Source organism: Madurella fahalii (genome assembly GCF_045866475.1).
Source record: "Madurella fahalii IFM 68171 DNA, scaffold_4, whole genome shotgun sequence".
NCBI classification, from domain to species: domain Eukaryota; kingdom Fungi; phylum Ascomycota; class Sordariomycetes; order Sordariales; genus Madurella; species Madurella fahalii.
The window spans coordinates 3,119,030-3,133,552 of record NW_027263974.1 but is presented as its reverse complement, the minus strand read 5'-3'; the positions used below and the strand labels follow the sequence as shown (position 1 = coordinate 3,133,552).

The following is a 14,523-nucleotide window of genomic DNA, read 5'->3' as shown; positions in this document are numbered from 1 at the left end:
CCAGTTCTCACCTAGATACCCCAGTTTCAACTTTCTCTTTAAGCAAGTAGAGTATTAGTGAAACCCACAGAAATGTACGGTCGGCCTTTACTATAAGCCTTTTCTAGGCTATCTCTATAAGTACTGGAGGTTATCTCCGCTTAATTGGATATTCTGCTTATAGTGTCCCCATGGTTGTTGTGAACGCTGCTATGCTGAAGATAGAACTGTTGTTGTTCTCCCGGATGTAGCACAGGAACTTGGATTACAGACTCAAGGCATAGCTGAAAAGACACTGACGAAGTAGGTGGTCTCATTATGAGAGTGTCCTTGCACATCAAGGTTGCCTTCCGTTCATCATATGGACACGGAGCAGACCAGCTCGATTATCCAATAGAACGCGTTTCCATGCTCGCCAACCCTAGTATCTTCATTCACGCGTAGCCTTTGAAGTTCCTAACATAACCGATATCCCCAGTCGATACTCATTGCCTAAGCCCTGGATAGCCCTCATCCAGACGATGCTCCATCAAGAACTCAATCGGCACCTCATTCTCGCTATCTTCTCTGCTCAGCGCGGGACTCCTCAGCCCATGCTCCTCGGCCGCAGCGACCAGCAAGTCAGGCGGCACCTCATTGTCGCTCTCGGCCGCCTTGTCCTCGTCCTCCCCACCCACGTCCACCAAGTTGCCTTTGCCGCCCACACCAGGTCGTGTGCCAACGCCAGTTCCTCCGGCAGACTCGTCTAATAGGGGGCCCGAGTCCCTCATGCTCGCTGACCTTCCCAAGTGTGGTGTTGAGCCGCCTCTATCACCGTCGCAGTCAGGGTTATCCGCCACATCAAACCCTGCCGCGCGCAACGCCTCTCGCAGCATGCCCTCGGCTTGCCGGAACGCTTCCAGCTCGGCACCAATGGCGCAAATGAGCAAGTTCCAGCCCTTCTCCTCCGCTAAGCGTAACCTCTCCTCCAGACTAGCCATGACCGCCGCCATCTTGTCGAGCTGCGCATACATGGCTTGTTCGGGAGGAGCGGGCGAAGGCGACGACGGCGCCGGTGATCCCATCGAATCGATACGCTTGCCCTTGCCCTTGCTGTTCTCCGCAACCTTCTCCCCATCGGCTCCGCTGAGCTCCCTCCTCAGCCCAGCCTCAAAATCCGACACGAGCTTCACCGTGGCCTTCCACACTTCTACCCCTTCCTCCAGCGCCGCCCTCTCCCTATCGACTTCGCCCTTCCTCCTCTCCAGTATCTCCATCTCCGCCTCCCACCACTCCCTCGCCATCTCGGCCGTCCTCCTCTCCGGTTTCAAGCTCAAAAACTCCACCCCACCGGCAGACGCCCTCCGGGGCCCTTCTCCCCCGTCCGCGTCGCCCTCCCCACTCCCATTCCCCGCGAGCCTGAACGAATCCGCGTCCAGGGGCCTCACCCCGGGCCGCCTCAACATGCCGCCAATCTTCCCCTCCACCTCCCGCAACGCGCCGCGGTAGCCGCTCAGGCCGGCCTCGCGCGCGTTGCTGACCTCGTCGACGCGCGCGTCCAGGTACCTGCGCCGGCGCCTCAGCTCGACCAGGCGCCGCTCCAGCTCGGCGATCTCGGCGCCGACCTGCTCCCGCTCCTCGCCCAGCGCCCGGAGCTCCCGGCCCAGCGGCTCGTCCCCGTCGCCCTCGAGCGCCCGCAGCTCCGACGCGATCCCCTCGCGCCGCGCCGTCAGCCGGCGCAGCTGCGCCAGCGCCTGCTTGCGCGCCGCCACGGCCGCCGAGAGCGTCGCGTCCTCCTCGGCCTTGAGGTCGGCGAGGAGCGACATGGTGCGCGCCAGCCCCGCCCGCGCGCCGCGCAGGCCGAGCGGTTTGGGAGGGCGCGGCTGGCGCACCGGTATCACCTCGCCTGTGGCGGACGTGGTGGGTTCGAAGGCGACGTGTCTTTGTCGGTTGTTGCGGCTGCCGCGGGGAGGGGTGGTGGTGGTGACCGTGGTGGAGTACGAGGCGCTCGTCGGAGTGACGCTCGGGTCGCTGGTGTCGGAACGCGCGCTGCTGCTACCGGCCGTGGAGGGGGTTGGCTCGGGGCCGAGGTGGGCGGCGAGGCCCGCGGATTGCGCGTCGAGAAGGCGCTGGAGGTCTTTTTGTAGGGCGCGTTCGCGGCGCTGGAGGTTGAGCCATATGGCGTCGGGTTTGTGGTCGTAGTCTCGGTCTCGAATGTGCGGGGAGGAGGAGCCGCGATCGAAGAGCACGCTATTGATATTGCGCGCAAAGGAGGAGGCTTCTAGCGCTAGAGGTGGGGTGGTTGGTGTGTTTCTGTCTTCTTCGTCGCGGTAGAGCATCCGCGAGGCCGCAATCGGTGGGGGCGGCCCCGCGAACAAGACGCGCTGATTCGGCTTGGATTCGGCGCCCGGACCGGCGTTGCTTTCCCGACCGTTATATCTAGCAGTTGGGGAGGGGCTCCGCCGGTCAAAAGGGGCCATTTGACGGCTGTTCATCGGCTCGAACGAAAGGAGGCCGTCGTCGGGCCGGGGCGAAAGCTCGGACAGGTCGTACTCGCTGGGCTTTTTGCGGACGGACGGACTCGTTGGGTGGAATATGGGAAGCAGTGGCCCGTTACCGCCAGAGAGCGAGATACGCGGGAGAAAGGAGGATTTCGTAGCCATAAAGTACTGTATTTATCGACCTGGCCAGACCTTAAACTCCAAAGACGAGGTCGCCGCAAATCTACAATGACAGGACGTTCATACGGAGTGGTACCTTTGAAGACTCGCAACGAAGCCAGGGCAATCGGGTATCGAGTCAGGGCATTAGAGAGCACAAGGATGGCAAAGATGGCAGTCGGGTATTCCGTACACGTTGACAGATGGGAATTTGTGGCACAGGAACGAAGCACACGAGCATGGCATGTGCTCGGCCACTGAGACCTGCAGCGGCTGACAGCAGTTGATTGGTCCCTGGCAGAGGTAGTCGACCCACTAGCTGTCGTCACTTTACACTCGGCTTCTGGAAGCTTTGACCTTATTAATCCCCCCCGCCTCCATGGCCCGGCTCACCTTGTTGGCAGCTCGGGCCGCTCCCGGTCCTCTTCAGCACCCTTCCCCTCGGCCCGCAGCTTGAACCGGTTCGTCTTCTCGTCGGCCCAATGCGGACGCGTATCAAAGTTGAAGTGCAAAATCTCCGGGCGCTGATAATGCCCAGCACCATCAACCCACACCTTGACCTTGCGTAGCTCCGACATGTCAATCTCCGCCTGCACCAACTTCTCCTCAGCACCCGTGTGCGGCCCGGCCAGGTAAGCACAGAACGGGTGCAGCACCGAGGACCATCCTCCCCCAGCCTTGACAAGATCCTGCTCTCCCAGGTTCTCCGTCATCCAGTCCAGGCACGTGTCGTCAATGTAGTTGGACGCCGTGATGACAAACACCTGTGCCGTCAGGGCATGCGTCTTCATGAGCGCCTCGATCTGCGCGTCGGCCACCGCCTCAAAACCAGCCATCGTCGACAGCGCCGGCCACGCGCCCGCATGGATGTGCTGGTTCTGCATCAGCAGCGCCTGGCGCGCCCCGTTCATGGTGTGCTCCCAACAGGCGAGCCCGCCCAGGTTATACCCCAACGACAGGGGCCAGTTACGCAGAGTACTCCCGTTGCCCTGCGCCCAGACCACGCGCTCAACATATGTAGGCTGCAGCTTGCGGTGGACGCCCAGAATGGCCCCATCACCATCGACCGTTACCTGCGAGTTAAACAGCGTATGTCCGCCGGCTATGCGTTCCGAGATGCCCAGGTTGATGGCGACCCCCGTGCGCCGGCAGGCGTCCTGGATGGCGGCCATGTCCCCACCCTTGTCCTCAACCACGACGCTCTCCTCCGCATACTTGGCCAGTGCGTCCACCTGCTTCAGCGGGGCGTAACACTCGATCCAGTACTGCGGAGACGGGTCAACATCAGACCAACAACTTAACTTTACTCCCGTCATGCCCCACCACTGCTTCCTGCCTGCAGGGAAGATTGGGGATTGGGACGACTCACTGGGTATCCAGGGACAAAGGTTTCGGGGAAAACAAGCAGTTTGATGTCATCAGCCGCCGCCTGCTCGATGAGACGGACGACTTTCCTGATTGTAGCCGCCTTGTTCATAAAGACGGGCGCCGCGTGGGCGGCTGCGACCTTGAATCTCGTAGGCTTGGATGCCATCGTGACCGAGTTAACTAATCGTTGGTACTCTAGATGAACAACAAGGCGATAAACGCTCGGATAATAAAAGCGAGTGAGCCGACAGACGTATGAAGTCTCCACTGCTTCTTCAACCCCGCTCAAGGGTAGAGACCCGCTATACTTATGAGGACAAAGCTGACTAACAGAAGTAGCATCGAGAAGTCGTGGACCTAGACCAAAAGGGGTTAAAGATATGTCGAACGGCGTCTGCTGGTTCAGCTAACTACCAGATCCAAGGGCTAAGAACCAGGCCTTGCACGACATACGCGTGGAACATCAATGAGCGTTTCTCACAGTTATGGAAGCTTGGTCTGAAGCGTAGACGCCACTACAGCTTGTTGGTCACGACGTCAAAGAGATCTATTGCAAAGCCCGCGTCTAGCCCTGATTCCTTGAGTGCTAGATACCATCCCACAAAACCTACGATCCATATGTAACCGAGAAAACTCAAGCGCGTTGACCGATACCGAGGTGCTCGACGTCAGCCTTGACAATCCGCAGTGTGTTTGTGTTGCCCATACCGCCCTGTGAATAAACCAATCAGCGTTCTGCACCAGGGAGTTGATGGGCGGCTCTCGTCTTACCTTCCAGCCCTGCACCACCACCACAGTCTCACCCTCGTTGAGAATACCAAGGCCGATGGCATGGCTGAGACCCCACTTGATCCGGCGGTCAACATCTTCCTGCCAATTGACCTTGCTGAAATCGGGCTTGGCTTCGGGGAAGAGGAAAGGATATACGCCACGGTACAAGTGGGCGTATCTCGACGAAGACGGGTTGCGCGTGATCATGATGATCGGGCACACGGGGCGGTACTTGGAGATGAGGCGCGCAGACTCTCCCGAAGTGGACAGCACAAAGATACCAGCAGCGTTGAGGTCCAGCGAAGCCCGGACAGCAGCCATGGCGCACGACTCAACGATGGAAACGGGCCGCTTGACCAGCGTGCACATCTCCTCAAAGTGGCTGACATACGGAATCGAATTCTCAGCCTTCAGGCATGCCTCACTCATTTCACGGACCGCCTCGCTCGGATAGCTGCCCTTGGCAGTTTCGCCGGAAAGCTATCCAATGGTATGAGCCCTGTACAGCGCAAGTCTTGGGATAGGGCCACTTACCATGACGCAGTCAGCACCGTCCGTAACGGCATTGCCAACATCGCTAATCTCGGCTCTGGTGGGCCTCGGGTTCTTGATCATGGACTCAAGCATCTGCGTTGCGCAGATCACCGGCTTGCCAGCGATGTTGCACATGGCAATGATCTTCTTCTGGGCTGCGAACACCTCAGCCGCAGGAATCTCGATACCCAAGTCACCACGGGCAACCATGACACCGTCGGTCTCGGCCAAAATCTCGGCAAAGTTGTTGAGACCCTGACGATTCTCAATCTTGGCAATGATTTGGATGTGGGCACCCTCCTCTCCAAGAACCTCACGGATATCCTTGATGTCCTGCCCTCTCCGGATGAAAGCTGTATGATGCCCATGTTAGCAAGCGACACAGATCGCGAATTCTAACTGAGTCCTTTGATCACTCACAAGCAAAGATCATGTCGACGTTGTTCTTGACACCAAACCGGAGGTCGTTCTTGTCCTTCTCTGAGAGAGCTGGCAAGTCGACATCCGTGTTGGGCAGGTTGACGCCCTTGCGGGATGAGATGAAGCCGTTGTTCCGAGCCTTAACCTTGATCGTCTTTTCATCGACAATCTCGAGCACATCAAACGCCAAAACACCATCGTCGACATAGATGATGCGCCCTGGCTCAATCACCTTGGTGATGTTCTTATAATCGACGTACCTAGTCCGGGAATCAGCCGGACAACTCAGGAGCAGCAGCGGCTAGGGCCATAGCACTCACATGTTCTCAGTGTCGCATGCGGTCGCATACTTCTCATCGGTAGTGAAGTTCATGATGGTACCAGCTGAGATGGGAATGTCGACATCGCCCTTGGTGTTGCCGGTGCGGATCTCAGGGCCCTTAGTGTCCAGGGCAATGGCGACCTGGCGGCCCTTCTGGACCTTCTCAGCGGCGCGAGCATTGTCAATGACCGACTCTGCACAAGACCATCGTCAGATGTTCACTCTTTCTGGGGTGCCGGGGGATCACCGATGGGCGGACCGGCGTGGTGGAGCCACAATCAGTCAAGCGGATCCCGCAGCCTCCACCAGGCCGACATCGCGCATCGACATGGGAGGCTAGGACGTACGATGGTATTCATAACTGCCGTGCGAGAAGTTCATGCGCACAACGTTGAGGCCAGCCTCGCGGAGCTTGTTGATGGCCTCGACCGAGTTTGTCTTGGGTCCGATGGTGCAGATGATGGAGGTCCGACGGAGATTCCGCTCGGGTTTGAACGCGGTGTCCAATTGAGACAACCATTCGATCTTGCCGCCTAGGCTCAGATGATCGAGAGCTGTCGCCATTGTGACGGATGGACGGGCTGCGAAAGTTCAGGTTGGCGTTTATGGCGGTTCGGGATGGGCGTCAAATCTGCTCAGCTGGGACTAGTAAGTTAGCTTCAGAGCTGATGTTGACAAGGCGAGGGGTTTCTCAACAATCGCAAAGTTGCTGGATAACTGCCAGAAGACAAGGAATTGGGGAGATTTAAGTCTGCCAACAGCAGTCCGAACCACAGGAGTCCGCGAGGCAGCCAGCGAGCGCCTCCGGCAGTGTAGCGAGGGACGGGACATGAAACGACGGCGCAGCGCGGCGGGCAACAGGCACAAACCTGAGAGGCATAGAAGAAGGGCAAGAACTTACCTCGAATCGAGACAGTACGGATGGATCAGCGAACGTAGCGATGTGAAGCTGTCGCCCGAGTTGGGAAATTGACTTCTACCGAACCTCTGCGTGATAAAAAAAAAAAAAAAAAGTTGCCGCGATTTCAACACCCAACCTGCCCTGTCCCACGCTCCTCGAGCTCCTCGAGCTGTCCCAACATCCCACCTTCGGAGGTGCCCCACGCACCCCTCCTTGCTTGATACGGGCAAGCGCGACGAAATTTTGGGGCTCCAAGGTACATCTTTCGCGACTATTTGAAAGCTGCGGCGCAATGCATTCCGTATCAGCTCTTTTGGACAAATTTATAGCGGGTTTAGACTCCCAGCCAGGTGTCTAACAAGCCCGCAAACGCCTGTCTCCAGGCCACAGAATGCCAAAGTCGGCCGCTCAAACCCATCTAGACCGCAGTACCGAACCAGAGTACCCCGCTTGGCACTTGGTTGACATCTGAGCGATATCAAAATTGGCGGGAGGGGTTGGACCCAATCGATATCGGGCCTGGAGCCATGTGGGTCTTCTCGCGAGATCTGGATGTTGGACGCGCCTCGTGACCCCGCACGTGGTTCTTGGTCCAAGCTTCGACTCGGAAACAGCTCAGGGTCTTGTGATCGGCGGCCGTTCGGTCGGTTGCGTGTCTCCCCCACTAAAAGAAGCCTCGAACAAACCAGAGCATCTGCAACGATCTCGGTTACGTCGCGCGCGTTTGCTGTGAGCTGCGGTTTCAGAACGCAGCAGTATTAGCTCCAGCTCCATCGTCGCTCGATTTCGGTCTCGAATACGGATACTCTGTCACGATGGTGGTGGGTTGCTCCTCTCCCCAGCCTCCCGTCGTCGAGGACCGCCTTCGGTCCTGTTGTCCCTTCGGAGTCTAAATTGCCTCCAGCTCCTCGATTTGCTGACTTTGGGGTTATGGTCAAAGCTCGGTCGCCTGACCCATTATGCGTTTGACGCTGTCCTCTGTGAGTGTCCCCGTCCAGCACAGCCGTATGGACCGCGAACCCTTCAACTGACAATTGCGCCAATTAGTCTCTGCATTCCTCGCAGGAATGAAGCGATCGACCGGCCTCACGTGAGTAAACCCGTCGGATATGTGGCGACAGACGCCTAGGGCAACAACGGCAAGGATTGACGCTGACCGATGACCCCTTTTTTTGGGGATCCGTCAAGGTCCAGTTTCAGGACGGACAAGGTTGCTGGTGAGAATAAGGAGATGTCCAAATGGGTCGACAAGTACCTCGGCGTTGGGGAGTGGGTTATGGACCAGTCAGTCGCCATAGCAGGCTCGAGCGGATGGTTTGAGAGGACCCGGTAGGGAGCATCTCTGGAAGGGTTCGGTCGGGCGAGTCGTGATGGCGTCGAAAACGAAGCGGCCGACACTGCCCCGGTCTTGGAATAAGGATTTCCATTCTTATATGGGGTAGGACCGTGTGATCGTTTGGGGCCGAGCCGAATTTTTACTGGCTCTTTGGCGTGGATGGCGTTCCGAGGATTGAGCTTTGTTGCTGGCTGAATTTCCCGAATTATCGGGCTATCCCATTCAATTTTGCACGGATTCAGCTCAGTTTTCTTAGCTTTCCTATCTCGCAGAACATAAGCCTGGGAGTTTAAGCCCCGTACTTTTCCGATGTCCACTCTTTCGGAACGACGTTAGCCGAGGCTATCGGCGATCCGGAGGATAAGGTACCCGTTCAGAATTAGATTCTGGGGCGCACAGCTCCCGGTATACCTGATAAACGCTATAGCAGGTGCTAGTTTATTATGATTCGTGAACCGAATTGCTACACCGTCTCCCAACTTAGGCCGGAAGGACTATACGAACATGGAACAACCGCGTTTATCCGCTTCATTACAGAATGTGCACCCCAAGTCCTCGCCACACATAACGAGCGAGAACACAATAAGCTAAAGCCCTATTTCCCGTTTTCCATAACGACGGAGCATTCATACTAGAGTCCGGTAAGTAAGCAATGTTGCTATAGGCGTTAACTACCATAGAGAGAAGTTCTAGGAGATTCAATGGACACGGTGCGTGCCATGGGTATGGGCACGAGAGACGGGGATCCAAAACTAGATATATAAACAAGGTCCAATCTCCACAGCGGATGTTACTGTAACTAATAGGTCTTTTGAGCCGTTGTAGTGATTTTTCTTAACGTCAGTCTTGCTCAATTCAAGTTCTTAAAACATATTCCTAGCCGCCTCACAATGTACTTCCGAAGCTAAGCGTCTAAACTCCAACGACCTGCACATGGCCTAAATACTTTACTAGTTAGTCTCGTATGACAACTCATTATTTGAGCATACACCTTGAGTGGGACCCCGAATTACAAAGAAGTTGCCTTTAGTTAGCAATGCGAAACCGCTAATTACCGCTCATAGTGGCTTACCGCCTACAGCTATACAATTCAACATTTGACTCTGATTGTTTTCAACTCCGTTCGACGGAATTAACTGTCTCTCTCAACAAATAGCTTTAGGACATTCAGAATCAACAGGGCCGAGTCACCTCACCCTTGACCTTGACAATGAAACACTAAACCCTAACCCCGGCCTCTTTCCTGATGCGGTGTGTCGAGTCAGCGATACTGTCATCATGAACCAACCATCATCCTATTCGGCTTTGTCCTCTATGCCACTGGACGACTTTTTATGGTCTCTTGAGCGTCGTAAATAGTTACTATCTACTTCCCCCTCGCACTCGATCATTGAGGGCCACAGACCTGACAACACCACCCTGCTACCATCAACCAATCTCCAAATTCGGAACAAAATGGCCCTCACCGCCTCTCCCGTCTCCCGGCAATCCTCAGGCTCGTTCCCCAAATTCCCCTTCCTGCCAGGCGAGCTCCAGAACCTCATCTGGGGCTACGCCGCCACCACAGCCCTCACTCCCCAGATCAATTTCTTCCTCAACCGCACCCCTATTAGCACCACCGCCACCTGCCCCCTCGTAGAACCAGACGACGCGCCCCTCCACCTCGTTCCGCACTGCGGATCCGCCGCGCTCAACCTAGTCCACCTCTCCCTCGCCTGCCGGGCCGCGCACGCCGCCGTCCGCCGGCGCGACGCCTCGGTCGCCAACAAGACCATCCTGCGCCAAGACGGCCTCGCCGTCGCCCTCGGCCCCGGCCCCGCGGACCCCGCGGATTCACCCCCACCGCTCCGCGTTGCCCGCGTCAACCTCGTCCTGGACCTGCGCAATGATCTGGTCTGTTTCGGCGGCCCGGACGATGAAGGCCCGCCTGTCACTGGTGAGAGCGCGAGAGAGATGGAGGAGGGTGGGGAGCGCGGGAGCGTGAGCGGGAGTGTGAGTGGGAGCGTGAGTGGGACGGTGGCGGACTGGGGCGAGGGGAACCACATCTTCTTCACGGCAGTGCGGAAACTCGCGGTGCTCTATAGACGCGGATGGGAGAGGCCCGGCCGGGGTCCCTTTCAGCATGATATGAGATGCCCTGCCGGATTGTGGGGGGCAATGGTCGAAGGGAAGCCTGGGTTTTGTAGCCGGTGCGTGGCAAGGCTGCTGGAGAAGTTTACGGGGTTGGAGGAGTTTTATTTGATTGTTGATGCGGCTGATTGTGGTGGTTGGGATTATGCGCAAGGTGAGACGGACGAGGAGGTGGAACATGGCGGGTGGCATGGCTGGAGAGACGCGGCGCCCAAGATGTTCAAGTCGTATAGTCGGACGTACTTCAGTGTGGATATGTTGGGATCGAGGGCGTGTGCTAGAGTGAGGGAAGCGAGTGAAGTTTTGGAAAGAATTCGAGCAAATATGGTATGTGAGAGCTCAATGTTAGTGATCCGGTATATCAGGCAACTAACAGTGTTATTCGGCTTATGCTTAGATGGACCCAGGCCATTTTCAGGTACCGTGGGCACGGAGGCTCAAGTTTAGGATTTTGACATGGCGAGAAGACTGAGTAAGGTTCGGCAAGTACCTTAGCTAGGTCAGATGAGGCTCTCATCGGAGGATGGCACCGTGCTATCTTCTACAAAGAGATGTTTCACCTCAAGCATACTTACACATGGCCGATCAAAACATCATAAAAAGATTTCTATCCGGGGAGGCGGAAATGTGGAACCAGGCTAGCGTGATCTGCCCGGCTAAATTCTCAATATTTCATCGGCATGGAAGCTTGGATACACAGTTTGCCGATCAAATTAGAAGTTTATAGTCGCTGGGAAAGGTTAAAAATGATCGTCTACGGTACCAACTCCTAGGCCGGCCAGATACCCGCTTTCTTTGGACATGCATATCGTAGGGTTGATGGCATGGTAGTTGGGGGATGATCAACCTCGAGCGAGAATCAAACTGGGATCGAGATACAACCCAGTCTAGGTTGACGCTGGGAATGGGCTTTTCCAACGCCCAACTGGACATCGTGATGATTCAGGGGAACCCAACGAGCACGGCCACCCATCTGGGAAGATATGCATGGGGGGTTCGATAAGCGCATCTGTGCCCCTTGCAGAAGTCAATATTGGCATCGGGTTGCCGGGTCGAACATCCACGAGCTGTTTGTGGCTGTTGGAGGCATCGGATGAGCTGGCGATGCCATGAATGCAATCTTACACAGAAAGCGATGTTTTGATGGCTACTGTGGCACACTAGAAAGCCAGCGCCAAGTTTATTGGTGCAACGTCTCGAATTTGTCTCACAACCCCAGACGGGGCGTTTGATCGCATCCGATCCGATCTAGCGGGGCGCTGTGAGTGGCTACAGGGGCCGAGATCCCCGACACGACGCCGAAGCGAGCAACATCCGAACCAAATTTTGGCCCGCGGCCTGCTAAAATCCGCAAGAAGAGGGTCATGGGTGCATCGCCGCTTCGTTCGGTTGGCCGTGGACGACTGGCAAGGCCATCACGAAATGCTAGCGATGCGGGATCGTGATTCTCGAACGGGGTGCGAGAAAATGAAGGAGGGGGAAGGACGGAAAAAGGCAGAACCCATTCTCATTTAGGGTGTGGCTGCGCACGAGCCGCGATGGGGCTTGCTCGTCGAGATTGACAAGCCAAGAAAGTGGCAGGGGCCGCGAAGCTCTCGTGCAACAGCAACCACCGGTTTGGAAGACTTGAAGTGCAGCCATCTTCTTGTCCACGCACGAGCGGGCTTCCCTGGGCGTCTGTCCGGTGTACGTGCAGACCGGTTGGGTGGAGGCTGTTTCGAGGATCAATTACGACAGGGCCGCGCACAGGGCCGTTGCCAAGATGAAGGTGATGCGACGAACTCCTTCAAGGTTCTGCAGCACGGAAACAAGCCGCCCCACTACGGCGCAAAGCCCGTCCCGGGGTCTCACAAGTGATCGCTGACGAGGCCTGCCAGGTTTCCTCCAAACATGCAAGCGCTACGCTAGCTCAGTGGAAACTTGACAGCACAGAGAGATTCCCCTTGAAACTGCCGCTCCCGGTATCCTCTCGATGGCGCGGCGCCAGAGTCTTGGGGGTTCCCGTTCCTTCCCACCTCTGCAAGCGCTCGGAAGCATCGTCACCGATGCAACCAAGAGGCTCGTTTACGCCAACCTGCCACGACATGTTACCACATCTACAACCGAGATGGTCTAGTGATTTTACGCCCTTCCGTGCTTCGGTGGTGCGATGCGGAGCCCTCGTTTGCCCGGCCAAAGCGCCCCGTGAGGGCTCTCGCTTCGCATACCGAGAAAACAATCCATGTCCAGGGCCACTTCAGATGGACAGGGGCCCGGTACGTGCCGAGGGGCTGCTGGTCTCGATCCCGGGGCGCGGCCCAGACTATGGAGCCTCAAGGAGGCTCTCCGAACAGGGCGGGGGTCCTCAACTCGACCTCGCCTCGCCTCGCCCAACCACAGTCCTGCGACATGGAGTGACGTCCCGCTTAGGATGGCACACGGCTTGCCGTTTCTTGTCTAGACTGCGATACCTCTGAGCTTGGCTCATGCTGCACTGCCGGATCCTAGCTATGCGCCAGTGTGATCGCCATTAGGGGGGATGTGCTATGAGCCAAGTCGCCGGCGCGTGTCATCTCTTGTTCTGTCCATCATGATTGCATCCTCCACCATGATGGGTTCTATATAACCCCTAGCACCCGGCCACCCGAGGCCATCTCTTCTTGTCCGCATCCAGCAAGTTGTTCGCTCTCTTTTCAATCTTTTACGGTCATTTCAGTTCTGTGAACTTTCGTTTCGTTCTCGACATTCTTTGTCATTAATTTACGTTCTCTACAACCGCCAGGCCGGTTTTCGATTCTCATTCCGACGTTCAACTTACTGCGATCTCTCATAACGAGCTTCTTCTTCTCAGTCACCATGTACTCCAAGATTGCTGTTGTGGCCGCCGTGCTAGCCTCGGTCGAGGCCCGCTTCGGTCAGGAGGGCGCCGTCCAGGGCGTCATCTCCGCTCTCGGAAACTTTGGCGAGGCTGGCCAGGCCGCTACCCTTGCCGGAGCTAGCCCCGGTGTCCTGCTTGGTGGTGCCAACGCTTGTGCTAAGGTCAGTAGCGCAAGCTATCTTGTGGAATATCAGCAGTGTGTTGACTCCTTATAAGCTCCAACTCGCCGATCAGATCGTCGCAACTCTCGGCAACGACGCCGAGGTCATTGCTGCTGCCGCCGCCCTCGTCGCCGCCGAGAAGAACTTCAACCCCTTCGCCTCGGCCATCCCTACCATCTGCTCCGACCCGAGCCTCCCTGTTACCCCGGAGCTTCGTGGTATTGTTCCCCTCGTCGACCCTGCCGTCCTCGGTTCCGACGTTGAGAATGCGAACTCTGCCTCGTCTCTGAACAACCCCTTCAACGCCGATGGCCTCAGCGTCGCCGAGGTAGCCATCGCCAACGGTTTCAGCAACTTTACCCTGCAGGACCTTGATGGCAATACCGCCGCGGCCCCGGCTGGCGGCAACGCCGGCAATGGCAATGCCGGTAACGGCAACGCAGGGAATGTCGACAATGGGAACAACAACAATAACAATAACAACAACAACAACGGTAACAATAACAACTGCGGCGCCGTCCGCACCCTTACCACCGTCGTAGTCGCCGCCCCGACCGCCGCTCCGGTCGACAACAACAACAACAACGGCAACAACAACAACAACAACAACAACAACGGCAACAACAACAACAACAACAACGGCAACAACAACAACAATGCCGGCAACAACAACGGACAGCAGTCTTCGATCGGTGGTCTGGATTTCGGCCTCTGCGTGCCCACTATCAAGTTCGTCGGCGGCCTCAACGGGCGGCCCGCGACCGAGTTCACCTTCCAGGCCATCGACGAGAAGATCGCCGCCAACCAGCAGGAGGCGCTCAACCCCAACATCATCACCAACCGCATCTGCGACGAGCTGACCAACATCTGCGAGGCCAACGACGCCGCCAAGGCCGCATGCGAGGAGGCCCAAGCCGAGATCCAGGCCCTGGGCACCCGCGACGCCACGACCGCCGAGACCTGGAACGAGCTCTTGGGCTTCGCGGGCGTCGATGTTTCGCAGAACTAAGCTGGTGGGTAAAAAAGGGGTGGGAGTTGGAGTTGTATTTTTAAGTAGCGCTATGATTGGGGTACGATGATGACTTGTAGCAACGGGAGGTTTCGT

The 14,523-nt window shown here is 57.0% G+C and overlaps 5 protein-coding genes across 5 annotated transcripts; 2 read left to right on the top strand and 3 right to left on the bottom strand.

The window, feature by feature from the left end:
- Positions 1–464: 464 nt before the first annotated feature.
- Positions 465–2,621, bottom strand: MFIFM68171_07910 (Autophagy-related protein 28; the record flags this gene model as incomplete). Its single annotated transcript, XM_071063330.1, has 1 exon — positions 465–2,621. One exon carries the CDS (start codon positions 2,619–2,621, stop codon positions 465–467), a length of 2,157 nt encoding a protein of 718 aa, XP_070919431.1.
- Positions 2,622–3,007: 386 nt separating this feature from the next.
- MFIFM68171_07909 (CN hydrolase domain-containing protein) lies at positions 3,008–4,152 on the bottom strand (the record flags this gene model as incomplete). The annotated part of the gene is made up of 2 exons (XM_071063329.1): positions 3,008–3,883; positions 3,988–4,152. 2 exons carry the CDS (start codon positions 4,150–4,152, stop codon positions 3,008–3,010), a joined length of 1,041 nt encoding a protein of 346 aa, XP_070919430.1.
- A 468-nt stretch (positions 4,153–4,620) lies between these two features.
- PYK1 (Pyruvate kinase) lies at positions 4,621–6,597 on the bottom strand (the record flags this gene model as incomplete). The annotated part of the gene is made up of 6 exons (XM_071063328.1): positions 4,621–4,698; positions 4,758–5,237; positions 5,292–5,644; positions 5,712–5,971; positions 6,032–6,227; positions 6,381–6,597. The coding sequence occupies 6 exons, from the start codon at positions 6,595–6,597 to the stop codon at positions 4,621–4,623; spliced, it is 1,584 nt and encodes a 527-aa protein (XP_070919429.1).
- Positions 6,598–9,725: 3,128 nt separating this feature from the next.
- Positions 9,726–10,872, top strand: MFIFM68171_07907 (uncharacterized protein; the record flags this gene model as incomplete). The annotated part of the gene is made up of 2 exons (XM_071063327.1): positions 9,726–10,727; positions 10,798–10,872. The coding sequence occupies 2 exons, from the start codon at positions 9,726–9,728 to the stop codon at positions 10,870–10,872; spliced, it is 1,077 nt and encodes a 358-aa protein (XP_070919428.1).
- Positions 10,873–13,235: 2,363 nt separating this feature from the next.
- Positions 13,236–14,427, top strand: MFIFM68171_07906 (Circumsporozoite protein; the record flags this gene model as incomplete). Its single annotated transcript, XM_071063326.1, has 2 exons — positions 13,236–13,418; positions 13,474–14,427. 2 exons carry the CDS (start codon positions 13,236–13,238, stop codon positions 14,425–14,427), a joined length of 1,137 nt encoding a protein of 378 aa, XP_070919427.1.
- Between the last annotated feature and the right edge of the window lie 96 nt (positions 14,428–14,523).